Here is a 25,311-nt window from a genome sequence, read left to right as displayed (position 1 = left end):
TAGGCACTCATTGTGGCTCATTTTAAAGGGTTGTATTGTTTTTTGTTTTTATCACTAAAGAAAACATTAAGAGCATTTTAATACATAGTTCATCAATGTGTAGCCAGTTTTAGATACTTAGTAGTATAGTACTGCATAATGCATAATGACATCTCTATTGTTATATATTATTATTATTATTATATTACTTAATGTTGTCACTGACATTAATGCTTTTCTATAACCTATGAAAGAATTGTCCATTTGCATGCTCTGCTGGAGTATGACCTCCTGATTTGACTTATTATTTCATTTTTTTAAAAGTTGTATTTAATTTTTTTAATTTTGTGTTGTAATATTTGGTATCGTTAATTTATCTTGTTGTTATTTTTTATTTGTATTTAATGTTTCATCGCATTCTACCCCCCTCGAAAACGAGATGGTACATCTCAAAGGAGTTATCCCTATTCAATTTATTTGCAAAACGCAGCTCTCGTGTTTGTCCCTTCAAAGCCACCGTAGTGTGAGGTCACAATCCAAGATGGCGCTCCCCTTGCGGACTAGCTTCAAACATCTCCACCGATTCATTCACAAGTTTAGTTCTCCTAAAAGATCACTGTCGTCTGGAAACACGGTAGGTGAACATATGTAGTTAACGGTTAACGGTTTGTGAGTTTAAGTTTAGTTTAAACTCGTGTTTGTCTCCTGTTAAACCCGAGCTGACGTCATGTAACGTTCATTTATTATTATTTTCAATGAACAAACTCAGTTGAATTAGTTCAGTAGTGACTTTGGATGTTTGTAAAGCAGCATGTCAGCTGTTAATATAATATATTCAGTACACGTGTACTTTTATTACTACTTCTACTTCTCCTCTACATCTCAGAGGTACATATTGTACTTTATACTGTACTACATCTCAGAGGTACATATTGTACTTTATACTGTACTACATCTCAGAGGTACATATTGTACTTTATACTGTACTACATCTCAGAGGTACATATTGTACTTTTTACTGTACTACATCTCAGAGGTACATATTGAACGTTATACTGTACTACATCTCAGAGGTACATATTGTACTTTATATTGTACTACATCTCAGAGGTACATATTGTACTTTATATTGTACTACATCTCAGAGGTAAATATTGTACTTTTTACTGTACTACATCTCAGAGGTAAATATTGTACTTTATACTGTACTACACCTCAGAGGTACATATTGTACTTTATATTGTACTACATCTCAGAGGTAAATATTGTACTTTATACTGTACTACATCTCAGAGGTAGATATTGTACTTTTTACTCAACCTACTTACTTACTACCTGGTTAACGTTAGATCATAGTTTGTGTTAAAATTATAATGTAAAGATGTAACTGCAGAAGGTAACTGCTCCCAGTATCAAGCAATTTATAATGGCGCCGTTCATTTGCACTTCGCGTAAAAGACATTTATGAGGGAAAAATCATGTTGTGGTCCAGCTCTAAAACCAAAGCAAATAATGGAAGCACAACTAAAGCATCCCCTGCTTTATGGTCTGTTTGACTCTAAATGGACCATAATGTACTAAATGAACATCATGCTGTATTGAAGAAGACTTGAAACTAGAGATTGAGACCATAAACTCATGTTTACAATGTTTACTGAGGTAATAAATCAAGAGAGAAGTAGTCATTTTCTCATAGACTTCTATACAACCAGAGGAGTCGCCCCCTGGTGGTCACTAGAGAGAATGCAGCTTTAACACATGAAGCATCGACTTCACTCGGCAGAACCGGAGGCCATGATAGAGGCCACAAGATGAAACGTGTTGTTCTGAATAATAAATATGAATATAAACTGCAAGTGTCGCTGGAGTTTTGACCTTTTCTGTGCAGTCGACCGTCAGTAGCTGAGTGAAAGAATTCAATCTTTTTCATTTCTTCTGGGGAGGAAGAAGTATAATTGTTCGGCTTAGTCTATTGCTGTCTCTTCTAAACTATACGTAGAGAACACTGGTTGAGTTGTTGCAGGACGTTTTGGTGTTTAAAGCCGCGACAGCAGAAAGAGTTTTCTGAGACTTCAAAGAGTGGAGGGTTTTCCTTCCTTAGAGAACAGATGAACGATAACATGGTTACGCCCCAATCCCTGGGGGAAGGGCATTCTGGGAAATGGAGGAAATCTGAAGCTGAGCTGCACAAGTTAAAGCAAAATGTGTTTCTCCATGAAAACAATTACAACATGTCATCGCATGAGTTCAACATGATGCATTGATTATTTAGGTTTTAGAAAACCACAAAATTGTTTTATTTGTTATTAAGAATTTTTTTTTTATGGCCAAGAATTATTCTGTGGCAGCTTTCATTTGTGACTTGAGCGTTTCTTTCTTTCCTCCTCGTCTATCTTGAGTTCATTCGCTGCACTTTCCTCTCCTCGTCTGGCACGTGACATCATATCCTCAGTAGCACTCTTTTCTTTTTTTAAAGGTGCTCATAACTCAGCGGAGAGTTTTCCTCTCGCTGCCTCGGAGAAGCAAATGGGGTGTTAAGTCAAACAACGAGTCCCCCGGCACGTGTAAGAATAACCAGTGTGTTTCAGTACAACAACGCTGCTAATTATTGAGCCGTTCTTGCATTACGGTGCAGTTAAAAAAGAACCTCAACCGTCTGCCCAAAAGCACCGTTTTCCCTGCTGGTTGATGTACGAGCTGTGACACAGTATGCACGTTCACCGCCTGTGTTTTGTTAAGGCGATGTCTCTGGAGAGGCCGGAGAGGTGTGCGACGAGAGAGGGGGGGGGGGGGGGTTTGAAATGCATCACAGCAGTGCTTCATTACCAGCAATAACATCAGAAATGAAGTGTTGCTTTTCATTTGTTTAAATTTTTTTCTCCAAATTTGAGTGCAAAACAGCAGCGTGCTCACAATGCCCCGAGGTGTGATGTGCGTCAAACAAGACGCTTTTTCTGTGCTGGAAAATGTGTTTTTAAACAAGTCGCCGAACCTCAACGGACTGACACAAAGATGAAGTGCGACATTTGTCTCTGACGTTTAAAATAAGTGTGTGTGTGTGTGTTTGTCTGCTTTTTTAAATCTCGTCACTAGGAGGTTAACATTTGCTGTTAATGTCTGCTCATGAAATGAAACATCAGAGAAATGATATGAATGAATGTGACAGTAGACACATTGTTTTTCACAGCAGACTATTTTTCATTGAGAGACACCAAGTCACGGAAAGTCCAGTTGCATTTTGGGAAATGTAGGATCCAAAAGTAAAGTCTTCAAAGACCTCACACTTTCAACACGCAGATAGAAAACTGCACATTTGTCTTCGTTATAATCAAAATGAAGCACAGCTGAATGTCTGCACATCATGGGGGAGTAGCATGTCTTAAATTATGTTTTCTAAATTCAGTTAACTATAATCAGGACCAGAAGTGGTTTCGAATGTTTGTCGTCTTAAATTAACTTGTGAAAATGTGGTGTTGCTGAAGCAAGAGAGGCATTCTGTGGTTTTGTTTGTCTGCTGAAATTTGTTCTCAGTCTCTTAAAGTCTTGCTTCTTGTAGAGTTGTGTCAATACCGATATTGACGTGATCATATCAATTATCAGCTCATTTACGCTACACATGAACAACAACACCTGATCCGTACATCCTGCCTAATCGTTACTGAGCATGCGCAAACTAGTGCTACACACCTGAGGTTAAACATTGTCGTGCACACTATTGTTTCCCTGATAATGCGACATTGTGAACAACAAGTCAGTGCTGAACTCTGCAGGAGGAGAGCTAGTTAACGGTAGCTGTTAGCAGCAGGTGGACAGCACAGTCCTGTTTGGCTACATAACAGAGCTAACAGCTAACAGCGGTTGCATTGAATTACATTAAGATGCGTTCAAGCTCTCTTCAGTGAAGATGAGTTCTGGAAGATTATAACTTTTTCACGATGTGTTCAATTGTAATCTTGAATAAATGCAGTTGTTCGAAGATGTTTTCACAGCAACATAAATAGATATTAAAGATCTACTATGACCTTTAATTTCATAATGCTAACTCTCAGCAGCTGACATCATTAACACTACTAATGACGAGATTTACTTTAATCAAAGCAAATATTTAACAAAAAATACAATGAATTATTTCCCAATCGTTTGAAAATGTATAAATAACTGAATTCATAAATGCATAATCAATCAAATTATTGTGACATAATAGATTATCATTTCAATATTTGCTTTCTGATTGGTGTTCATGTATCTGAATCGATATTCGGAAGAATAAAATAGTATTGAAACATCTCTAGCATCTATCATCATAAAAGAAACCCTTGAAAAACAATCTAATATTTGGTAATTAATTAACTCCTATTATGTTTGAGGCGTTGCATACTTTAATTGAACCTGAGTTTGTTAGTTTTAGAGTGAATTGAAAGTGTCTACTCTGTACAACCCGACCACCTTACGCTAACCTCCAGCCCCCCATCGTCCCTCACCTGTGGTCCAGGTATTGCCTGGTATCGGTCATGTCAGCCCCCCCGGGCTCCAGGAAACAGGAAGTGCCTCTCTGTTCTCCTCGGCCTCTAAACTCACTCGCTCGGGTGTCGGCTGAAACCATCAGCGCTGCTCCCGCGCCGCACGGCGGAGGCCCGGCGGAGAGCGAGGAAACATGGCCGCCTTTTGAGGATGTTCATTAACTGCTCGCTATTTATTTTCAACTGTCAGAAAAGCACCCGCTGATTCTCAGCAGTCCCGTCCCGTGTAATTGGGTCCGTCGCAGTCGCTCTCCAGCCATTACGCGTTTCTGAACAACTATCCACACGTCAACATATTCACTCGAGCGTTGTCGAGTTACAGAATGGGTCTGCGTCCTCCTGTGTTTTTAGTGATCCGGCACCTTTCTGCTGACCGTCTCACACGTTTAATTAAACCGCACTGAGAGTATCCGGTGGCGTGTCTTTGACGCTGCTGGAGGAAATGACCGGACTCTTCGGAGAGGAGCTGCCGGCGGACCGTAATCACATATTGATAAATGTACGAAGTGCTTGAGCCGTTTTATTTTTTGTGACTTTTATGTGTTTTTGGGGTATTATCAGCTCTCCCGTCAGTCGTTTGCTTCCTGCAAGTGAAATTAAATTACACACGTCGACACAGAAGGAGGAGGAAGTGGTTTAAAGAAACTATTTGGAAGGAAACAAGTAGCTCTGGCATGAACGTGTTTGTCTTAACAGTGAGTTAAGCTCGGTGTTTCCAGCTGTATGTGTAATAATGTGGTTTTAACAGGCCTGGACCTACAGCCAGTGATACTGGTTTAAAGCTGGTAAGTGCTTTTGTGAGAAAGTTAATAATACTGTTTATCAGGCTGGTTTGTAACCTGTTCAATCAATCAATCTGACTTTTCTTACCGTCCACACACAACAATGAATGAGTTGATATAACGTTCAAGAATTACAGCAAAAAGACGGTGTAAATGCATAAGTAGCATAACTATCATCAATTTACGGGATTTGAAATAAATAAAGCTCAAAAATCCAGACTGAAAACTATAATAAGATAAATAATTATGAAGATAAATAAAACCCTAACAAGGTAAAACACAATAAATTATTAGAAATATACAGAAATAAAGCCCAATAAAAGACAGGTCTTGAGTTTAGAAATACCAACATTCTCTCCAGAGATGTGGACCATAATCATAAAAGGAAGCCTCACCATGGGGCTTTGTTCTGACTTTAGTATAATTAAAAGGTCTCTACCAGAAGACCTCAGGGTTCATAGTCTAAAAGCTCACCACACGCCAAATGCAGGTAAATTGTTGGCAGATGTGGGTAAAAATCACTCACCCGTTACTGAATCAACTTCTCTGGCTACCTCTCTCATCTCAATCAAAGGTCCAGTGGGCATTAAACAGGAGGAAGCCTCCGGTTCTGTAAAGTGACGCTTATGCTTCATGTGTTAAAGCTGCATTCTCTCTACTCTCCACCAGGGGGCGACTCCTCTTGTTGTATAGAAGTCTATGAGAAAATGACTCTACTTCTCTCTTGATTTATTACCTCAGTAAACATTGTAAACATGAGTTTATGGTCTCAATCTCTAGTTTCAAGTATTCTTCAATACAGCATGATGTTCATTTAGTACATTATGGTCCATTTAGAGTCAAACAGACCATAAAGCAGGGGATGCTTTAGGGCGGGGCTACACAGTGATTGACAGGTCGCTACCAGAGATGCGCATATATATATATATATATATATATATATATATATATATATATATATATATATATATATTCCAGCATATTAACAGCAAGTGCGAGAGAAGATTTTCCAGCCAGAGCTGAAACAGGTTGCGCAAAGCGAGCCTGTCTTCACATCGGTTTATGGACCTATTTGGGGTTAGACGGGAACCCCCGATTGCTACCTGTTATTCCACACATTGGCGTTAAGCATATATCAGGAACAAGTCTTCAAAGTTCTCTCAGAGCTACTTTGTAAATCTGTTTTAGTCGATGTTTTATTATAGTGTAACATCGAGTATTTCTTTGGTTTTAACGTCTTGTTACGTACAATTACATCAGCAGGTAACGTGACACCGTGGTTGGTGGAGTATCAGCTGTCAGTGTTTGTCACTTCCCATAAACTAGAAAGGTCATTAAAGCTTCCTGTCTTGAGAAGGCACTGCCCCCCCCGGCTGTATTGAAGTCTGCAGCCTGTTTTAGGGGCTGGACTCTGGCGCTGCCTCCCCTGCCCTGGTTATTTTTGGAGCACCGTCGTGGGCCCCTGTCTGCGGGGAGTGCTGTTTTTTGAAGGGCCTCCAGTCCCATTAATCAGCCGGAGGGACCCCACGGCGCGAGCGGGCCCCGAGCCCTGGCCCTCCACACTGCAGCGTTCTGTTCCTGTACCCCTGCTCTCCGCACAGTGTGAAGCTCAGAGGAACCTCATCAATCTCACCTGTCCCACACGTCAACTGCAGATTTAATCAAACGCTCCTTTTTCGTGGGCCTTTTTTTCGCCTCTGCTCTCCTTCCAACACACTCGCAGGGAGGAGGAGGAACAAGAAAAGTCCTGACTGGGCTATAGTCACACTTTTATTCTTATTTATTTTTCACCACATTGCCTCCTCCGTCACCTTCTTTCTCCTGCTTTACCCACCTCTCCGTTTTGTTGCCCGTGTGTTTTCTATACGTTCATGTTTTCTCTGTGGTCGTATGCACTTTGTTTCAAGCTGTGGCGTGCACCCACTTTGGCTAAACATACACAGGCTTTTAAGGATAAAAGGGGGGTGGGGGGGTAATACACTAAACCCCATTTCCTCTTCTATAGCTCACTGAAGTGCAGCTCTGTTGGTCGCCAGCGTTAACAGGTCCCAAAGTGAGAGGAAGACGGAGATGAAGAGAAGATACAGCGGAGCGGGCGGAGGTGCGTCAAGGTGTGTTTCAGCATGATGTCGGTGTTAATGGGGTACGTGAGGCGCCCGGGACAGAAGAGGAACACTGAATCCTGTGTGTCGGGACGCCCCGCAGGAGACCCGTGGAAAAAAATAACCTCTCCGTCTGTTTGACGCTTCTCGGTGCAGCCAGGTCCAGATCTGGAGCTCCTAACAGGCCCACAAAGAGCTGATGGTGTAGCTCACAGCGTGGGCAAGCGGCGATGCCCCCCCCCCCCTGCGGAGGTGTGTTTTTCGAGATGTGTTGTAATTGGCGCTGGTGAAATGGTGGTGACCGTCGTGGGCCCCCAACCCCGCTCATCAGCCCGGTAGTGAGAGAGATGTCAGTGGGCCACTCCGGGACTCCCGGAGCTCTGATGTGATGTATGAGCCCCGAAAATGAGCCCAGGACGGATCTGAGGAGAGAAATCCACTGTTTTTGTCCAAAAACCTGTGATTAATAACGTTGAGTCAAGAATGGAGGCCGGGACGTGCTGGAAGCTGCAACTGCTCAGTACCATTACTGGCAAATCTCAAGTTCATGCTCTTTATTGTCATACAGATAAAAAAACACATTGCAGTGAAGCAGTTTCCCTCCAACAATGTGCAAACAATTATAAAAAACAATAGTGCAGCAGTTGAAATGCAGGAATTAAATATGGAATATACATGTCAAGAAAGTTGCATTTAGTCGTAAAACTCTTGAAATAGCAGGAAGTACTCACGTTAACTTGTTTCACTCGTTCTTTAGCTTCCCGGCTGAAAAGCGCATCAGGTTGGATAACGTTACATCTTGTGCGTGAAACATAGCTTAGCTCGCTAGCTCGCTAACAAACTAAGAACGTGCACACCTTGTGGATACTTTAGAGCAATTGTACGAAGTTTTCTCGGGCAAACCTAGCGTCAGTCTTTTAAGATGTTTGTCAGTTTAACTGTGTATGTTTAGCAGCTACACACCGAGCTTTTTAAATGATGCTACGTAAAAGGCTCATGAACCTGCGAGTCCACATGTTGTTTTTTAACTAGAAGGCGTTGGTTTTTGCCCAGTTCAACTGTGTTGACTTGACACCATCCGAATGCGCGGCTTTATAAATCTGACTTGATGCTTCCAGACCAAACTCTGGTGTGTTTTATCCATCTGGCCTCAGTGTGATTTTGTTATTTAAACATTCCTCTGTAAAGATGTTGCGCTCACTTACGTGATGAATCCCACGTTTGTCGTTCAGTTCCCACAATGAAGTGGATCCAGGAAGAGAAAAAGGGAAATGTTGTTTCCACGGAGTCCCGGAAGCAGATCTCCTCTGGAATTGTGGGAAAGAAGAAGACGACCGTCTGTTTGTTCTTTAAATGAAGTGAATGTTTTCCATTTGATGCTCCCTTTCCACCAGTGTGATCCTTAATGTGAGCTGTCAGATTCATATGGACGGACACCTTCACAGCTTAACTCGTGTTGATGTAGGCAGAATGTTTGCACACGACGTCCGTCCCCCCGGAGATGACCACACACACACGCAGACAAATGAACACATATTCCGGGAAAGGTGCTGCGAGTGTGAAAACATGGCCTTTTTCTTTTTAGTGTATGTAACCTTCTAGCTTGTTGGCGTCAATGACACACACACACACACACACACACACATATGGTGCGTAATGCGTTCAGCATATGGCAGACGTGGATGAAGGAAGCTTTCATCACTGTGGTGACGATGTAATATAATATAATAAAACAGCCAGTCAGAGATGGATACGAGGAAAGAACAACCAGGGTTTGACTCTTTTAACGTGATTTTTCTTTTCTAATTAAAAGGGATAATATTTCGTTTTTGTGCCTCAAACATTTTTCTTGTTTTTCGAGAAGCTATCCACACGTTGTTCTGTCTGGTCGGTCCATACTGAAATATCTCAACTATTATTGGATGTATTGCCTTCAAAGTTGGTTCAGACATTCGTGTATCTCATACGATGATCCCTGATGACTTTGGTCAACCCCTGACTTTTCCCTGACGTCACCGGACGGTTGCCATTTGTGGACTTTGGTGAAACGTCGAGGGCTTCTTCAGCTCAGTCGGTTAGTCGACTGATTGGTCGTTTTGGTCTCAGTCGACGAATATTTCTTTACTCAATAAGTTTTTTTTTTTTTTATGCTTTTTGTTAATGCTAAAGGAGTTATTTACAAGAAATGTATGAACCCATCACATCAAGATTGAAAATGGTTCTTTTGTGGAGAAACTTTTATTAAATCAACTAATCGATTAGTCGGCAAAAACAGGGCTGTACGCCATTGTCTGTTATGAACGTTGTTGTCACTACCGCATTGCATTGTGGGATATTAATGCTGGCATGGTGTCCAATGTTTGAATTTAGTAATACTTCACCGTAAATAGCACGTCATACCTGTGCTGTTGGTTCCATTCTAGGGCTTAGGACAAACAAGTCTCAGATATTGTTTCAGCGTATTAAAAATCATGTTGGTGTGTTGTTGTGTTAAAGGTTAATTCAACATTGAATAACAGGATGCACCTCTGCAGGTGTTCATCAACAGCTAACACCTGTTGTGACATCACTGAAGAGGGGTGTGGCCTAAAGAGCAACGTGCTTTGAATATTTTAAAGTACATAGCAGTTTAAACACAAAACAGTTGGTCCAAAAATGTTTGGAGCAGACGGCAAGAATTAATGAAAATGTATATGAATTCAATCAAAGTAAAATGAAAGTATTATTGATTATCAGTGTGTGCAAGTAGCCACATTTTAACCCCTTATCTTGTGATGTTTCAGGTCTTTATCAAGTTGTTTTAAATCACCTCTTAACATATGAATAGAAACACGTATTTGAATGTTGTAATGAATTCACGTGCACAGGGTTAATATGGCCAAAGTATGCTAGATAATGTTTTATTACTCTTGGCTTTGCAGCGCGGTGTTCATTTCCAACATTTAATTGCTTCACAACATTTGCTGTCTCCTCTGTCATTACGCTTCAGTGGATTCACTACGTTCACTTCCAGCGACCGTGAAGTCTCTTTTGAACATGAGCCCCGACTGTAACACCGAGGTGTCTGCCGAAAGCAGCGCCGTGCGTGATAGCGCGGTTGCCCGGTGGCTAGTTAGCCGCGGCGTTGACTCTCATTTGACACTCGATTGGCTCAAATGACACCATTACCATGTCTGCATGGCTAATGGCTTCCCCTGGGGGGCCGCAGCAACATGCGTTTGGTGTGTCAGCTCGAGGTGAGAACACACATGAGCCAGACTCGAGGGGGGCCCCCATCCGCACCCAAATCAATCCTGACACCTCTTAAGAGGCTCTCAGCATCAATGGCACTCCAGTGCAATTACCCCGTCGGTAATGACATAAGCACCCAGTTCCTTCCTGCCTCTCTCTCTCGATCTCTCTCAATCTCTCTCTCTCTCTCTTGCTGGGCAGTGACCAGCTCCCTCAGGCCAGTAGATGGAGACTTTGTGGACCTCTACGCTGGCCTCAGAACAGTTGTTATTCGATCCGTCTGCGCTGAGAGACGGAGAAGCTCTCGGCCACGCTGGCGAGAGAGCAGCTGCTATCTGATCTCGCCGGCTGCTCTGGGACCCGTCCCTCAGTCGGATTGAATGTGATGGAGCTCAGCTAGCTGTCAAATAACCGATTCCTCCGCAGCGACTTGAGAGGTTATCCTCAGAAAAGCCTCAGGTTTTAGTGATTTAGTTATGATAAACTTGAGGAGTGCAGCACGGGATCGCCAGTCAGATCTGAGGTGATAACACTGAGATCCCAGGGGTTTTGTGGTGGTAGTGGGGGGGGGGGGGGGGAGACAGCGTTTCAAAATGGGCTCGTCTGTCCAGCTGTTGCCGTTTACAACCCATCAACACATCTCGCGTCAAGCTAAAACAAACTTAACCTCGTCAAACGTGTGGGTCATTTTCTTTGAGAGAGATTAAACGGTTATTACAATATCAGCCTCAACGTAGTCTCAACAACTGTTGGATGGATCGCCATGAAATTTGGTTCAGATATTCGTGTCCTTCATCGGGGTGAAGTGTAACGATTTTGGGACACCTGACGTTTTCCGCACAAAGCTCTTTACAACAAACAAAGTAAAGAATACAGAGATGCGGAATCAGACTGTGGCAGGGGATTTTGGAGAACAGCTAGGAGTCGCAGGTGGACGCCAACAAAGGATGTACGAAAGATCAGACGGCCGTGATTGAGCACTAGGCAGCTTAACGATAGCTTCTTGCTAATGTCATTTCTTAATTTGCACCGTTTGGGACTAGCGCTTTCCATTGCAAACGTGTAATTATCTCAGTTTTATCTTGTATTGAGAATTTTTGCAACAAATAGAGTAATAATACGCATCATATATCATCATTGGACATATAACTCAACTTCCTGGTTAGTGTGTTCTTAGTACGTAGAAAAATGCCTGGATCTTTTAAACCGTGTGTAATCCTAAACCTTGTGCATGTGTTGGGTTCACGTTATCTCCACCACATATTCCTCCTCCCCACGCCAACAAGAACATGATCCCTCACCACCTTCTCACCTGTGAGTTGGAGTAACCGAGGCCAAGCTGCACCGCACCTCTGCCGGGAACTGAACCCGGGCCTCCACGGTGGGCAGGCACACATGCGTCACTCACACACTTTGTCTTACTAGCTGCCCAACAAAAACACCGAGCACCAAGCGTCTCTGTGGGTTTCTGCTCCATCAAAATCCCAAATCTACTGTGTAACGGCTTCGGTGAAGAAGCCCTAAGATTTTGGACGCCGTTGCGGTTTCACGTCGGGCACCGCTCCGCTCGCCCTCTAATTGTATGACGAGGCGCTCGGTGCCACAAGCAGTGGTTTGAAACTTCTCTTCCAGCTTGGGCCGATTTTCAAAGCCAAAGTTCAGTGGGTGTCGATGCCAGAAGAAACGAGGCGGCGGTCTGGCAGAAAGAGAAACATAATGTTTGCCCAGCGGTGCAAACACAACGAGGGATCTCCCTCCTTCTTCCAGATGGGGTTGGAGAGCCCGCTGCTATTCTTGCACCAGTTAAATGAGGTTAAAATGTTGGTATTTTTATGGTTCTGCCTCCCCCTCCTCTTCCACTGTCCTTCCCCCTCCTGTTGTGGTAACTGAGGCCTTGAAGTTGGCCGTACTGATGTTTGATTATTATTGTTGGCCAGCGAGGTGATTCATTCTTTGTGCTGGATGTGTTTGGGAGAGAACAGAGGTGCAAGCCATGGAGTTAGCATCTCGGTGATAGAAGCGTGACGGCTGCTGGCCTCACAGACCTGCCAATAGTTTAACACTGACACTTCAGTCTCTGCAGGCTTTCTCACCTTTCCACCTTCACCCTCTCTCTCTCCAAACACAACTTTCTCTTCTCTTTTTTCCCCCTCTTGTTTAAAACAGAATTTAAAATCATTACTGCATTAATTTGGATGTCTTGGAAACTCTAAGCACATTAATGTGTGTACCATTAAGTTTGAGAAACACTACCACTAATATGTGAGATCCAGGCTGTTGGCGTCTTTAACTTACAAAATGTGAATAAATCGACCCTGATCATATTCCCCTTCTTCTCCAGGAGCCTCCAGGAGGTGGACGCGTGTTCTCGGGGATCCAGCCGACCGGGGTGCCCCACCTGGGCAACTACCTGGGCGCCCTGGAGAACTGGGTGGGCCTGCAGAGCCAGTATCCCTCGGTGCTCTACAGCATCGTGGATCTGCACTCCATCACACAGCCTCAGGACCCGGCACAACTCAGGAGCAACATCCTGGACATGGCGGCCAGCCTGCTGGCCTGCGGCATCGACCCAGAGAGGGCGATACTCTTCCAGCAGTCTCAGGTGGGCAGAAGAGGGAGGGAGGGAGGGAGGAAGGACTGGAGGGAGGGAGGGAGGGAGGATGGATGGATGTCTGCTGTGTTTCATTACAAGCTAGAATTTGTGTGTGTCCACAACAGGATTTTCTTTACCTGTTGCCTGATTTTTGTTTCTGTTGCTACACTGGAAATATTAAGACGATTATCGGCCTAATATAAAAATCGACATGTTCTTTTTATACCTATTCTTGATAGACTGTATATGAGAATGTGACGTGAAGCATCCCCTGCTTTATGGTCTGTTTGACTCTAAATGGACCATAATGTACTAAATGAACATCATGCTGTATTGAAGAAGACTTGAAACTAGAGATTGAGACCATAAACTCATGTTTACAATGTTTACTGAGGTAATAAATCAAGAGAGAAGTAGAGTCATTTTATCATAGACTTCTATACAACCAGAGGAGTCGCCCCCTGGTGGACACTAGAGAGAATGCAAGTTTTAAGACTTCACTCGGCAGAACCGGAGGTTTCCGCCTCCTCTGCGCTGACGGCGTGGCAATTTTGTTTTCGGGGTTGTCCGTCAGTCAGTGGTCAAAAGGTTTGGCGTTTTTGGACATAACTCAAAAATTTATATGCTAAATCTGTAAATGTTAAAATAATTAACCATAGATTTGTTTCTACTACAAAATATTATCATGCATGCTCCTTAATTTATCTTCTCTAATCAGAGATTTCAATTTATTTGCAATATATGAGTGCATCATAAGTGTGAATATAAACTCCTTTCTTGCAAAGTAAGATTTAAAATCATATATGAATGCCTGACACATGCATAATGTGCTCACACATTTATTTCACATGTTTGCTGTGGTTATTGAACAAAACATCAACATGATGAATTCTGCGGTGGACTTAATGTGTGTGTGTGTACATGGTTTTTAAAAAGGCAGCTTCTGGTCTCTTTTCAATATTTTCATCTAGTCATTCGGCTGTTTGTTTTACTGCTGTCCACTCTGCTGTAGTGTTTACCTGTTGGGCTTGCACCCAAAACGCTTATTTGATTCGCTCCTGATTCTTATCTCCACTGTAAATACACAGGGGCCATAAAAACACGTGAAGCTATTAAACATGAAATTAAGTCCGGCTTCGGCCACATGAAGGAGGTGAGAAGGAGAAGGACGTTCAGTGAGGACGGAGAGAGAAATCAGAACAGCTGGTTGATTCTCTTCTGACACGGTGTGTGTTTTCTTACTCACAGGTTTAGAAGTTGAAGTGTGTGTGTGTGTGTGTGTGTGTGTGTGAAAGAGTTCAATCCATCTGTGTTTCTCTGCCCCCCCCCCTACACATACTCTCACACACAGTCCTATTTTTATTCCCGTTTAGCTTCATGCCACATAACTTGGCAGCGAGGCGACCCTCCTGTTGAACACGCCTGCTCCACATGTAAAAACACAACGGCTGCCCAAAGAAAATACTCCACTTCATTGACGAAAACAGAGCAGATCTAGTGAGCGGTATGAAAAACGTACAGCGGTTCGTATTATATCTTACTAAAAATATTTTTTAAAAGATACTGTTAGGTTTTATGCAACAAAACTACTTAGTTGGGTTTAGGAAAAGTTCGCAACATATTTGGTTAGGTTCAGGAAAAGATCGTGAAATACTTCGTTGGGGTTTGGAAAAGATCGTGAAATACTTTTTTAGGTTTAGGAAAAGATCGTGAAATACTTGGTTAGGAAAAGATTGTGAAATACTTCGTTGGGGTTTGGAAAAGATCGTGAAATACTTCGTTAGGTTCAGGAAAAGATCGTGAAATACTAAGTTAGGTTTTGGAAAAGATCGTGAAATACTTGGTTAGGTTTAGGAAAATATCGTGAAATACTTGGTTAGGGTTAGGAAAAGATCATGAAATACTTGGTTAGGTTTAGGAAAATATCGTGAAATACTTGGTTAGGTTTAGGAAAATATCGTGAATTATTTGGTTAGGTTTAGGAAAAGATCGTGAAATACTTGGTTAGGTTTAGGAAAACATCGTGAAATACTTGGTTAGGTTTAGAAAAAGATCGTGAAATACTTGGTTAGGTTTAGGAAAAGATCGTGACATACTTACATACAAATTGCTTTTGTGCGATAGCTACATATTACAGCGCATTCATTTACGTAGGTATAGCTACGAACGCTCTGTGAGAACAGCTTGCAAAAATGAAGTGAACAAATCGGCAGATCGGTTAATCCTCTGGGTTTTTACTGACTCATCGAGGAGAGATTCACTGTCCTCTAGTTGTTGCTGCATGATAACTCGCCATCAGTGTAAAGCCCATGAGATCTGAAACATCAGCATATCTCTTGTTGCAGTGCCTTCTTTCACCAGCAGCATGAATGGAGGACTTGTGGAGTTTTATTGCTCTTCTTCTTCTGCACTCTCATCCACATCTGTCCCATGTCTTGTCTCTTAGTGTGTAATGAACACCGGCCCCCTACATGTTAGCCGAAATCCTGGTTTATGTCCCCGCTGTCTGGGTGTTGATGTCACGCTGACTAGAATGCTTTTCAAGCAGCAAGAGAAAGACACGATGGCAATAGAGCCAGCGTCCATAAACTTTAATCTGCAGGATATTTCCTCCATCCTCTCTCTCTCTCTCTCTCTCTGTCTCTCTCTCTCTCTCTCTCACATGATTTATTTATTTTTCAGCCTCCATAAAAGCGGATATGTTGGAGTTAATGTACCGCTGCCTCATGCACAAGCTACAGTACATTAACATTCACCTTTTCATTGCTTCACAACATGTTGATTTATACGACCACATGCAACACTGTTTTATTAATTAAACTAAAAGTCAAGAAAAAGGAATCTATCACCATCCTGGAAGCAAAAACGGTGAAAGCAGATGATGATGTCTGAGCTCAAGGGATGGATCTGTTTTTGTAGCTGATATCTGACTTTCCTCCAAATAATAAGCATCAGTGAATTTAACTAATAAACCCCAATGTGACCACGGCTGATTCAAAATCCAGGATTGTTTCATGTCGATGTCATTTATGCCCCAACAATTCACACAAACATGGAAAAAGAGAAATGTTGTTGTCGCGAGAGTCAATAATATTTAACAAAACGTCTTTGAAAACAATTTCTCATCCATATTCATCCTTATTCTCTCTTTAAGAAGTACAAAATTAAGAATTTAAATCAACATTTTCGCAAAGTAAGTGTTTGTTCTGAATCAGCTCTGTTAATATCAGGAGATGCATAATAGAGACTCGTTTTTATTGTAAACTAACCGGTGAACACAGGTGTGAGCGGCTGCACCTGTCTGACAGAAGGCTGGAGGAGACGCAGTACTCCTCTCTGCCACTCGGAGGCGCTACAGCGTCGCCCTCCTCTGGTCTCTGAGACCTCTCACCATGTTTGTTTGTGATGTTGTCTTCTTCTTCTCTCTCTGATGCTTCATCAACTAAATATAGTACAACACACAGAATACATATGTATGTAATATGCACATATTATTTGTCCATTGTATATATTATTACTCGCCTCACACAGACCAACAGTCATAGTGTAAATAATGTAATATAACCACTCGATGGTTATCACTTGTTCTTACCCAGCATGCAGCAGTGGTGTGTTTACTGTTTGTCTTATGTTGTAGTAAAGATTTCACTTCCTGTACACAGATCTGATTTTGTCCAACTTTGAGTTTCTAATTGTCAAAAGATTTGTTGATGCTTCTGAGTTAATAACTCTGATCTCAAGTAAATATGATGCGTTAGTGAAGCGTTATATTAGAGAGTCAAATATGAACGATCCAAACAAGGTCGGAACTGCATGAGACTTTCATGGTACCAGAACCCTTCTTGTTCTTCTCCTCTTCCTTCTTCTCCTTCCTCTTCTTTCCTCATCCTTCTCCTCTTTCTTCTTTTTATCCTCCTTCTTCCTCTCCTCCTTATTCTCTTTCATGTTCTTCTTCCTCTTCTTCTTCATCATGCCCCCTAAGAGAACAGAATTATAACAACCAACATAAACTGTAGCAGCCACTCTTCTGCCGTCTGTACCTTTTAACTCAAACACTCATAAATAACTCAGAATATCAAATGTACAATATATGAAAACCAAGTTTATTTCTGTCACAACTCTCGATCCAAAGAGAACTGAACCAGGACCGGACCTCGACATGTGACCCAGTGAAACACGTGTTATCATCTGGGACGTGATGTTAATGTGTGTGTCTGTGTTCTCCTCTCTGTGGACTCTGCAGGTACCCGAGCACGCTGAGCTCTCCTGGATCCTCGGCTGTCTGACCAGCATGCCCCGCCTCCGACACCTGCCGCAGTGGAAGGTGAGACTCTCCAGAGTTCATGCAGCATTCACTGACACCTTAAATAATCAGTGAGGAGGTGCAGAAGCAGAAAAGTATTTCTGTAGCTCTTGGTGTCTTATGAATCTGTGATTCAGAAGCAACACTTTATTTTCTTATTTCATATAATCCTTCTATATTTCTGTGTTGCGAGTTCATTGACTTGATTAGTGAACATATTTAAATGTGATTATAAGAATCACTGTTTCATCTGGTGGCAAATGTCACATGAACTCGTCTGTACGCCGGTTTTCTGAGAATCGATGGTAAAAGAGGAAATGAATGAATCCTTTCCTCTTCTGTCTTTGCTTGTTTTTAGTTTTTATCTCAACGTCTCTTCCTTTGCTCTGTGTTTTCCTCAGATGAAGAGCAAACCAAAGAATGAAGGCAGTGTTGGTCTCTACACATATCCGGTCCTCCAGGCCGCCGACATTCTCCTCTACAAGTGAGTGTGTGTGTGTGTGTGTGTGTGTGTTTGTGTTCAGAAACATTTTGCTGTTGCATCTTCTAATGCCAGATTGAGAATCATTTGGCTTCATGCAGCAACATTCCCTCAAATAAAACACGGCAGCGGGACAGAAAAGCATGTTTTCTTTAAACAATCGGCAAAACAACACCGTTTATCACAGCCACGAGCTGTAGAAAGTCTCATATTCATCAGATTGTCATCTTTCCGAGGGTCCTCAAACACATGTGTGAGGAACGCTTCCTTCAGAATCATATCAACTCCAGTAGATATGTGAAAAGAGACGATAATATTATATTATATCGTATCGGGAGGCAGAAACACCGATTCTTTAAAACCTGTACTAATAAAACCAAAACCATCTCCTCCTCAACATGTTTCTATGGGGTTTGTGTGAGTCAGACCTGTAATACTCGTTAAAATATCTAAAATACAGTAACTAAAGCTGGTTTATTTGGGTTTCTGACGTATCAGAGAAACATTAAGATGACTTAATCTCATCCAGCGTGTCTACTTCATCAAACAGAAAGAATCGTATTTCCTGCGCAGCAGAGAAAGGTTCTGGGTTTTATTAAAGATGAAATTCATAAATCACTTTGCGGTTGACGGTTGCAAATCCGACCGGATGAGAGCTCCAGCTTTGACTCCCCAGCGTCTCCACTGCTGCGTCTCGCTGTGTCTTTGAACGCACTGCGCTGACGAGGCTCACGTTGGTCCTTCTGGGTTCTTCGTCTCTTCAGGTCCACTCACGTCCCCGTCGGAGAGGACCAGGTCCAGCATTTGGAGCTGGCTCAGGATCTGGCTCGCATCTTCAACCACCGCTACGGAGACCTGTTCCCTGAACCCGCCGCCCTGCTCAGTAAGGGGGGACACACACACACACACACACACACACACACACACACACACACTAGGTTTTAAGATATTAAAGCAGATCTGTGATCGGTTAGAGTGTTCAGTCTCTTTCCATGTTTGTTTTTATGTGCGTGTTCAGCAGACGGTGAATCGTCTCACTGAGTCAGTTTCAGCAGCTGTTTTAATAACGAGTCATTTTATTATTATTTTATTTCTCCGGACTGAAGCTCTAATCTGTGAGATGTGCACATTAACATGCGTGTGACTGTGATTTGTGAATTAAATACTTTTTGTTCGTAACTGATCCGATAACACAAGTGAACAAACTGCTGCCGTCTGAATATTTCATTCAGTTTTCATATAAAACGTGTCTGAATGTGGAAACTAGAAGAAGTCGATCACTTATTCTTTGCTCGAGTTAAAACCAAACAAACCTTTATGATATTTTAAAGCGGATGATATGCATTAGAACCAAGGTTACTGTCATGTTTATTGATCTCATTCATTATTTTTATCTCCATGGGATTATCTCCTTTTCTTGGTGATGTCTTCATCTTCTTTGGTTTTGCCGCTGTGAGGATAAGCGCCCCGGCGTTTCATGTCTGAGCTCCTCTTGGTCCAGGTCGACGGTTTCTTTTCTTTCTCGTCCCGCTGTAGAGACGCACGAGCTGCAGCTTGTTGTTTAAAACCAGCCGATCTGTTACTGACTGTGAGAAGCAGGTTTTCACCCTGAAACAGGTGAATACCAGTCTGAGCCTTCTGATACCTCCAGCACCTTATTTAAGATAAATCCAGCTGAATGGTTATTATCCTGCAGTTAACCATGAAAGTAACATATCTGCATTAAACAATATCTATATATTCAGTATAAAGCTGCTTCCTGCTTCTATATGCCTGAACAGCATCTGTGGTTTGAGGTTGCCACATAATTCTAGTTTTATTTTGAAATGCTAGCTCTGTGATTTCCAGTTGGTGTTCACACATGGCGAACATGTTCAGAGACCCCCCCCCCCCCCTTCTCTCTGCTTCATCCTCCCTGATTATCACATTCATAAAAGCACAAAGTGAAGTCAGTCATGTGTGCAGTGCAGCTTTGTTTAGAGAAACACGTCCCTCCTCTTGTATCAGAGTAATAGAGTGATAATGGATCTGGTGACTTCAGGGCTTCATGTGTGCACTTTCTGCCTCAAACTGGGTCTCATCTTCATCTCTCGTCTCTGGCAAAGTCACCACCTTCTCTTAGGAACCAAAGACTCGTCTTTCTTTAAGTTGCCTGAAATAAAGACGTCTCTCGGGTGATAAACAGGATGTGGCACGAGGGACGGGTGTGGACTGTAGTTTGGGGGAAAAAGAGTCCGAGCTTTTGCAAAATGGCGGAAGGATGAGGGGGGGGGGGGGGATGAAAGGAAATCCCGGCTCCTGCAGTCTGCTCATCACTTCACACCGAGATACGTCTGCTTCACACACACACACCAGGCAGCTGTAATGAAACTATAATTCTTCATTCTTTCCTGCACAAAGACTCGTTTCATCGTTTCTCTCCGGCTGACGATGAACTAGATTCAAACCCTGAATGTTCCTCGTGTACTTTGTCTTAAAGGGTCCCGTTGGTGTTTTTTAACCCGTGTTTTAATGTCTGAGTAATGAACAATTCATTTAATTGTTCATTACGTAGACTGTTTATAAGAAGTGGACGTAGTCATCGTGACGTCTCCCGTTGGTTTGTGGCCGTTTTGAAGCCTCGAGTTCGATAATTTCACCGTCGCCATCTTGAATTACGGTCGTCGCCATGTTGTTTTTTTCGCAACCGATAAACAGGAAGTGACCATATTAGTTGTGTTTTTAATATTCTTTCTCTCATCATATTAATCATTTCCTCGGTCTGATCTCCTCCCTCAGGTTCTACACGAAAGGTCAAGTCCCTCCGCGACCCTTCCGCCAAAATGTCCAAATCCGACCCCCAAGCGATGGCGACGATCACCATCACCGACTCCCCCGACGACATCGCCCTCAAGGTCCGCCGCGCCGTCACCGACTTCACCTCCGAGGTCACCTTCGACCCGGAGACGCGGCCCGGCGTGTCCAACCTGGTGACCATCCACGCCGCCATGGAGGCGATCGACGTGGAGGAGGCGGTGCTCCGGGCCCGAGGGATGGACACGGCAGCCTATAAGACGCTGGTCACCGAGGTCCTGATCCAGAGGTTGACGCCCATCAGGGAGGAGATCCGGAGGCTGAGGGAGGACCGGGCTCACCTGGAGGAGGTGCTGGCTCGGGGGACTTGCAGGGCTCGAGAGCTGGCGGCTCCGGTCCTCAGAGAGGTCCGACAGAGAGTGGGATTCTGCTGAGCGGACGCTTTCTATGCCACAGGATGTCCTCAGTTCTTTAATGCTGCTGATTTCAGATTTTATTCCAACGACTGTTTTCATCTCCAGAATGTTCAAGGATGTAACTTTTACTTATTTAACTGTACAATGTTCAAATGGAAGTTGGATTCAGGTCACAGGTGTTGAGCTGAAGACGAAAAACAAAACAATAAAATAGATTTTTTTCATGTTTTCCTGAGTGTGACCACTTAAACCAGATTTCTGAATACACAGTTCATCACAAGTGCTTTAGAAAGACAAATCAAGTGAGATCTTTGAGAATACAAATTAATAAAACTCCTACAGATATACAGAACATAATATTTGGTCTCAGACAGATGCAGTAATACAGGCACAGTTAAACGCTGAAGAGTGAAAATACTTCAGTGTCTTTACCTACTGGACCGTGTGTGTTGTGTATATGAGCAATGAAACTATGAGAGAGAAGACTGAAGAGGTTCTGTGTTGTGACATGAGATCATTGAAGATGATCGATGCGTATAAAAGTAATAATATCACAGAGAGTAGAAATACTCTGTTACATGTGAAGGTCCTGCAAATGTTATCCAAGTAAAAGGATAAAAGTATCTGCATCAAAATATACTTAAAGTACCAAAAGTAAAAGTTCTCAATGTGCAGAATGTTATATTTTATTATATTGGATTATAATTATTGATCCATAAATGTGTTCATCACTTTGTTACAGCTGGTAAAGATGGAGCTGATTTTAACTACTTCATATACTGCTGGCTTGTTTGATTTAAATGATATCGTGATTTATTAGTTGATTTATATTTTGTGTAAAAGAAACTGCAGCCTTAAAGTTACTACGAGGAACTTTCATGTAGTGTTGGTTCTGTTGGCCCCTGTGGACTAAAGCTGTGTCTCTGAGCACCGGAGTCCCTTTAGAAACCTCTAAAGGTCCGACAGTCTGCTCCTCTCAGTCTTTATTTTAAAGCTCATTCTGTTCTCTGCATCACTTTCTGTAATTGAAAATGTACTTCTCTCTACTCCTTTAATAAGCCTGCACACACACACACACACACGCGCGCTATGGAGGAGGCCCGTGCTGAGGTTTTTTCCATCCCGGTGTTTACCTGGGATCAGACCGGTGTATCCTCGCTCCGTTTATTTCCCTTTGGTCCTGCTTTTTTTATCCTGTTGGCACGCGCAGATGACCGAGTATAAATACAACTGTATAGACGACACACACACACACACACACACACACACACACACAGCACCAGGCTGTAAATCACTGCGACCCGCATTATGACAACGTGAGGCCGCTGTGACACCGGAGGTGTAATGAGAAGGTTTAATGTGAGCGCGACACCGTCACTGAACCGTTTTACGCGCGGAGGTAAAAGCTTTAATAGATCGGTAATAACTGTAGTTTTTTAAAGAGATGGAGGTGAATGGAAACACCTCAGTCCGGATCGAGAAGAAGTAAACAAACATGTTGTCGCGAGCTGAAGGAAACTATAAACCTCGAAGCTCTTAACCTTCAGACATCAACGTGTTGCTGTGTGTCAAAGCACTTTTAGAACTTTTATTACTAATTTATCAGCATTTTTATATCGCACAGTGATGACATCATGAAAAGTGTTTCCTAAAAATGTTGCACATTTAGTATGTGTAGGATATATATAGCAGCAATTCAGTGTATTTTCAGAAAATCTTTATTTTTCCGTCTTTTTATTATATATTTTTTATATTAGATTTAAAAAATATATGTATTCATACTATTTGTTTATATTAGAATTGTTTCATTTTATTCTATTTATTCATTTATATTTCTGGCGCTGAGTGGAGAAGTTTAGTAGAAGAAGAGAATAAAAACACGCACATCTAAGATCAGTGTCTCATAATAATATTGTATTTATTTACTAAGATGGTTTTCTAGTAATTTTCATAACGTTCATTTAAGAGTCGTTACGGTATTGGACTTCATAAATGTTCAAACAGCAGAGTTTTGGTGGAGAACGTTAAAGCTCACATTTACTGAAAATGATCCGGAAATAAACTCTTTTGATGATATATGTATCATATATATATATATATATGATATATATATATATATATATATATATATATATATATATCATATATATATATATCATATATATATCTATATATATATATATATATGATATATATATCTATATATATATCATATATATATATATCATATATATATCTATATATATATCATATGATATATATATATATATCTATGATATATATATGATGCATATATCATATATATATATATATATATATATATCATATGATATATATATATGATATATATATATATTTTTAAATGTAATCAGCTGTTATAAGCTGCTGCTTTGCTTAATGCTGCAACAATATGAGGAATGATCTGAATTAAAAACTATTTTTCTGACAACACAAAAAATGCACAGAATGGAGTTATTTTATATTTTCATTATTTTTATTCCGAGAGGGCTAAACTTAGTCTTATTAAAATATAACTTTCATTTTTGTGTTTACTGAATTATAATCTTGACTTAATCTCCATAACACTTTAATGCTCAAAGAAAACTCAAACTGTTATAAATAATGTATTCTTGTCGATGTCGTCACACAATCATTCTATTTATTTCCTGCTTTGTTTGTTTCTCTCAGTCTTTCACCCTTAAAAACAAAGCTCTCTGTCGCGCGTCCTCTCGCCACGCGAGGCTTCAGAGGATGAACTCTGACCTCTCTGTTTGGGATCAAACAGGAGACAAAATGCACGATTTCAAACTCTCATTTTAGTTCTTCTTTTTGTATTTTTTGCGTAAATAAAAGAGCGTCCGGTGAAGGTGAGGATGTGTACACGCGGGCCCAACACACACTCACACACACACTCACACACATCTTCCCGGTGCCGCTGCAGTTGCTCGCTGTATTCAGCGTCGTTGGCTCGAGGCGGAAAGGTGCTGAAACAGCCGGAGAGCTGCTGTCACTTTGGATGCTTTACCCCCGGGGGTCACGCGGGGTCAAACGCTTTCTTTCACTAATTGAATATTAACAGGTCACGTGTCCGCCTGCCCTCCACGTGCCCGTCTGGTGGGAATGAAGTCAGAAAACCAAATCTGGACGCGTTTATTTTGCGCAAAGAAGACCAAAAACAGAACAAATCTGGGTAGAAAAATGTGTTTTTGGCGTCAAAATGTAAAATAATCATCGTAAGATAAATCATAAAGTATTTGAACGCGTTGATCCTCATCTAAATGTCCCGGATGTGGAGGTCTGATTGGAAAGCCTCTCGCGCTTCACTGAGATGCCGTCGGATCCAAACTGCAAACAGTTGGTTTTAGTTTTTACTGCTCGTGTTTAACGACTTTCCTCCCGCAGGGATCCAAAGCCATCGTCGCGCGTGCACGTAGAATATTTACTTGTTTACGCGTAAAATTCATCCAACATCTTAAAATATAAAAAGACAACAATTATCTCCGGCTTGTAGTTCTGTAAATTACAATACAATTATATTAAAATAAGTTAAAACTCGTAATTTCTCCCTAAGTATCTGATTTTATATTAAATAATTAGTTTTCAGCTGAAAAACTTAAAATACTGCCTCGTTCTCTGCTCATAATGACGTCAGTTTACGTAGAAGCTGATGAGAAGTTACGCACTAAATTCATATTTCCATATAACGTAAAGTGCGTCAGAATGAATGTATTTGTTTCAGTAAAGTGTTTCGTTTTTTACACTAAATTATGTGTTTTTAAATCTGTCTCTTAATTATGTTTTATCTTTCATAACTTTCTTGCTGAGTAATAATCCACGCGCGCGCTCTAATGAGTGTTTTAGAGATGAGGAATGAAGCTCGTGACCTTTTGGAAAGCTGCTTTTTTCAGAAGCAGCAGTAACAAACAGATCAACACCTTCTGCACGTTAAACCGACAGCAGCGTGGTGCACGGTATTCTCCTCCGTACACACACACACACACACACACACACACACACACACACACACAATAAATAAAGGCAGATATCTGTTATTTGCCGCTGACGGAAGATGTGTGAACTAGTTCTTGAGCCGCTTGTTCTCTTCCTGCAG

At 41.7% G+C, this 25,311-nt stretch overlaps 1 protein-coding gene across 1 annotated transcript; it reads left to right on the top strand.

Annotated features, from left to right (window-relative positions):
* Positions 1–46: 46 nt before the first annotated feature.
* Positions 47–21,428, top strand: wars2 (tryptophanyl tRNA synthetase 2, mitochondrial). Its single transcript, XM_076104901.1, has 6 exons — positions 47–613; positions 12,956–13,216; positions 17,451–17,531; positions 17,912–17,994; positions 18,756–18,874; positions 20,770–21,428. Exons 1-6 carry the CDS (start codon positions 419–421, stop codon positions 21,216–21,218), a joined length of 1,188 nt encoding a protein of 395 aa, XP_075961016.1. The 5' UTR covers positions 47–418; the 3' UTR covers positions 21,219–21,428.
* Positions 21,429–25,311: the final 3,883 nt, after the last annotated feature.

Source organism: Anarhichas minor, unplaced genomic scaffold (assembly GCF_050575085.1).
Source record: "Anarhichas minor isolate MPS153535 unplaced genomic scaffold, ASM5057508v1 ptg000004l, whole genome shotgun sequence".
Taxonomy (NCBI): domain Eukaryota; kingdom Metazoa; phylum Chordata; class Actinopteri; order Perciformes; family Anarhichadidae; genus Anarhichas; species Anarhichas minor.
This window is presented reverse-complemented; position numbering and strand designations above follow the sequence as displayed.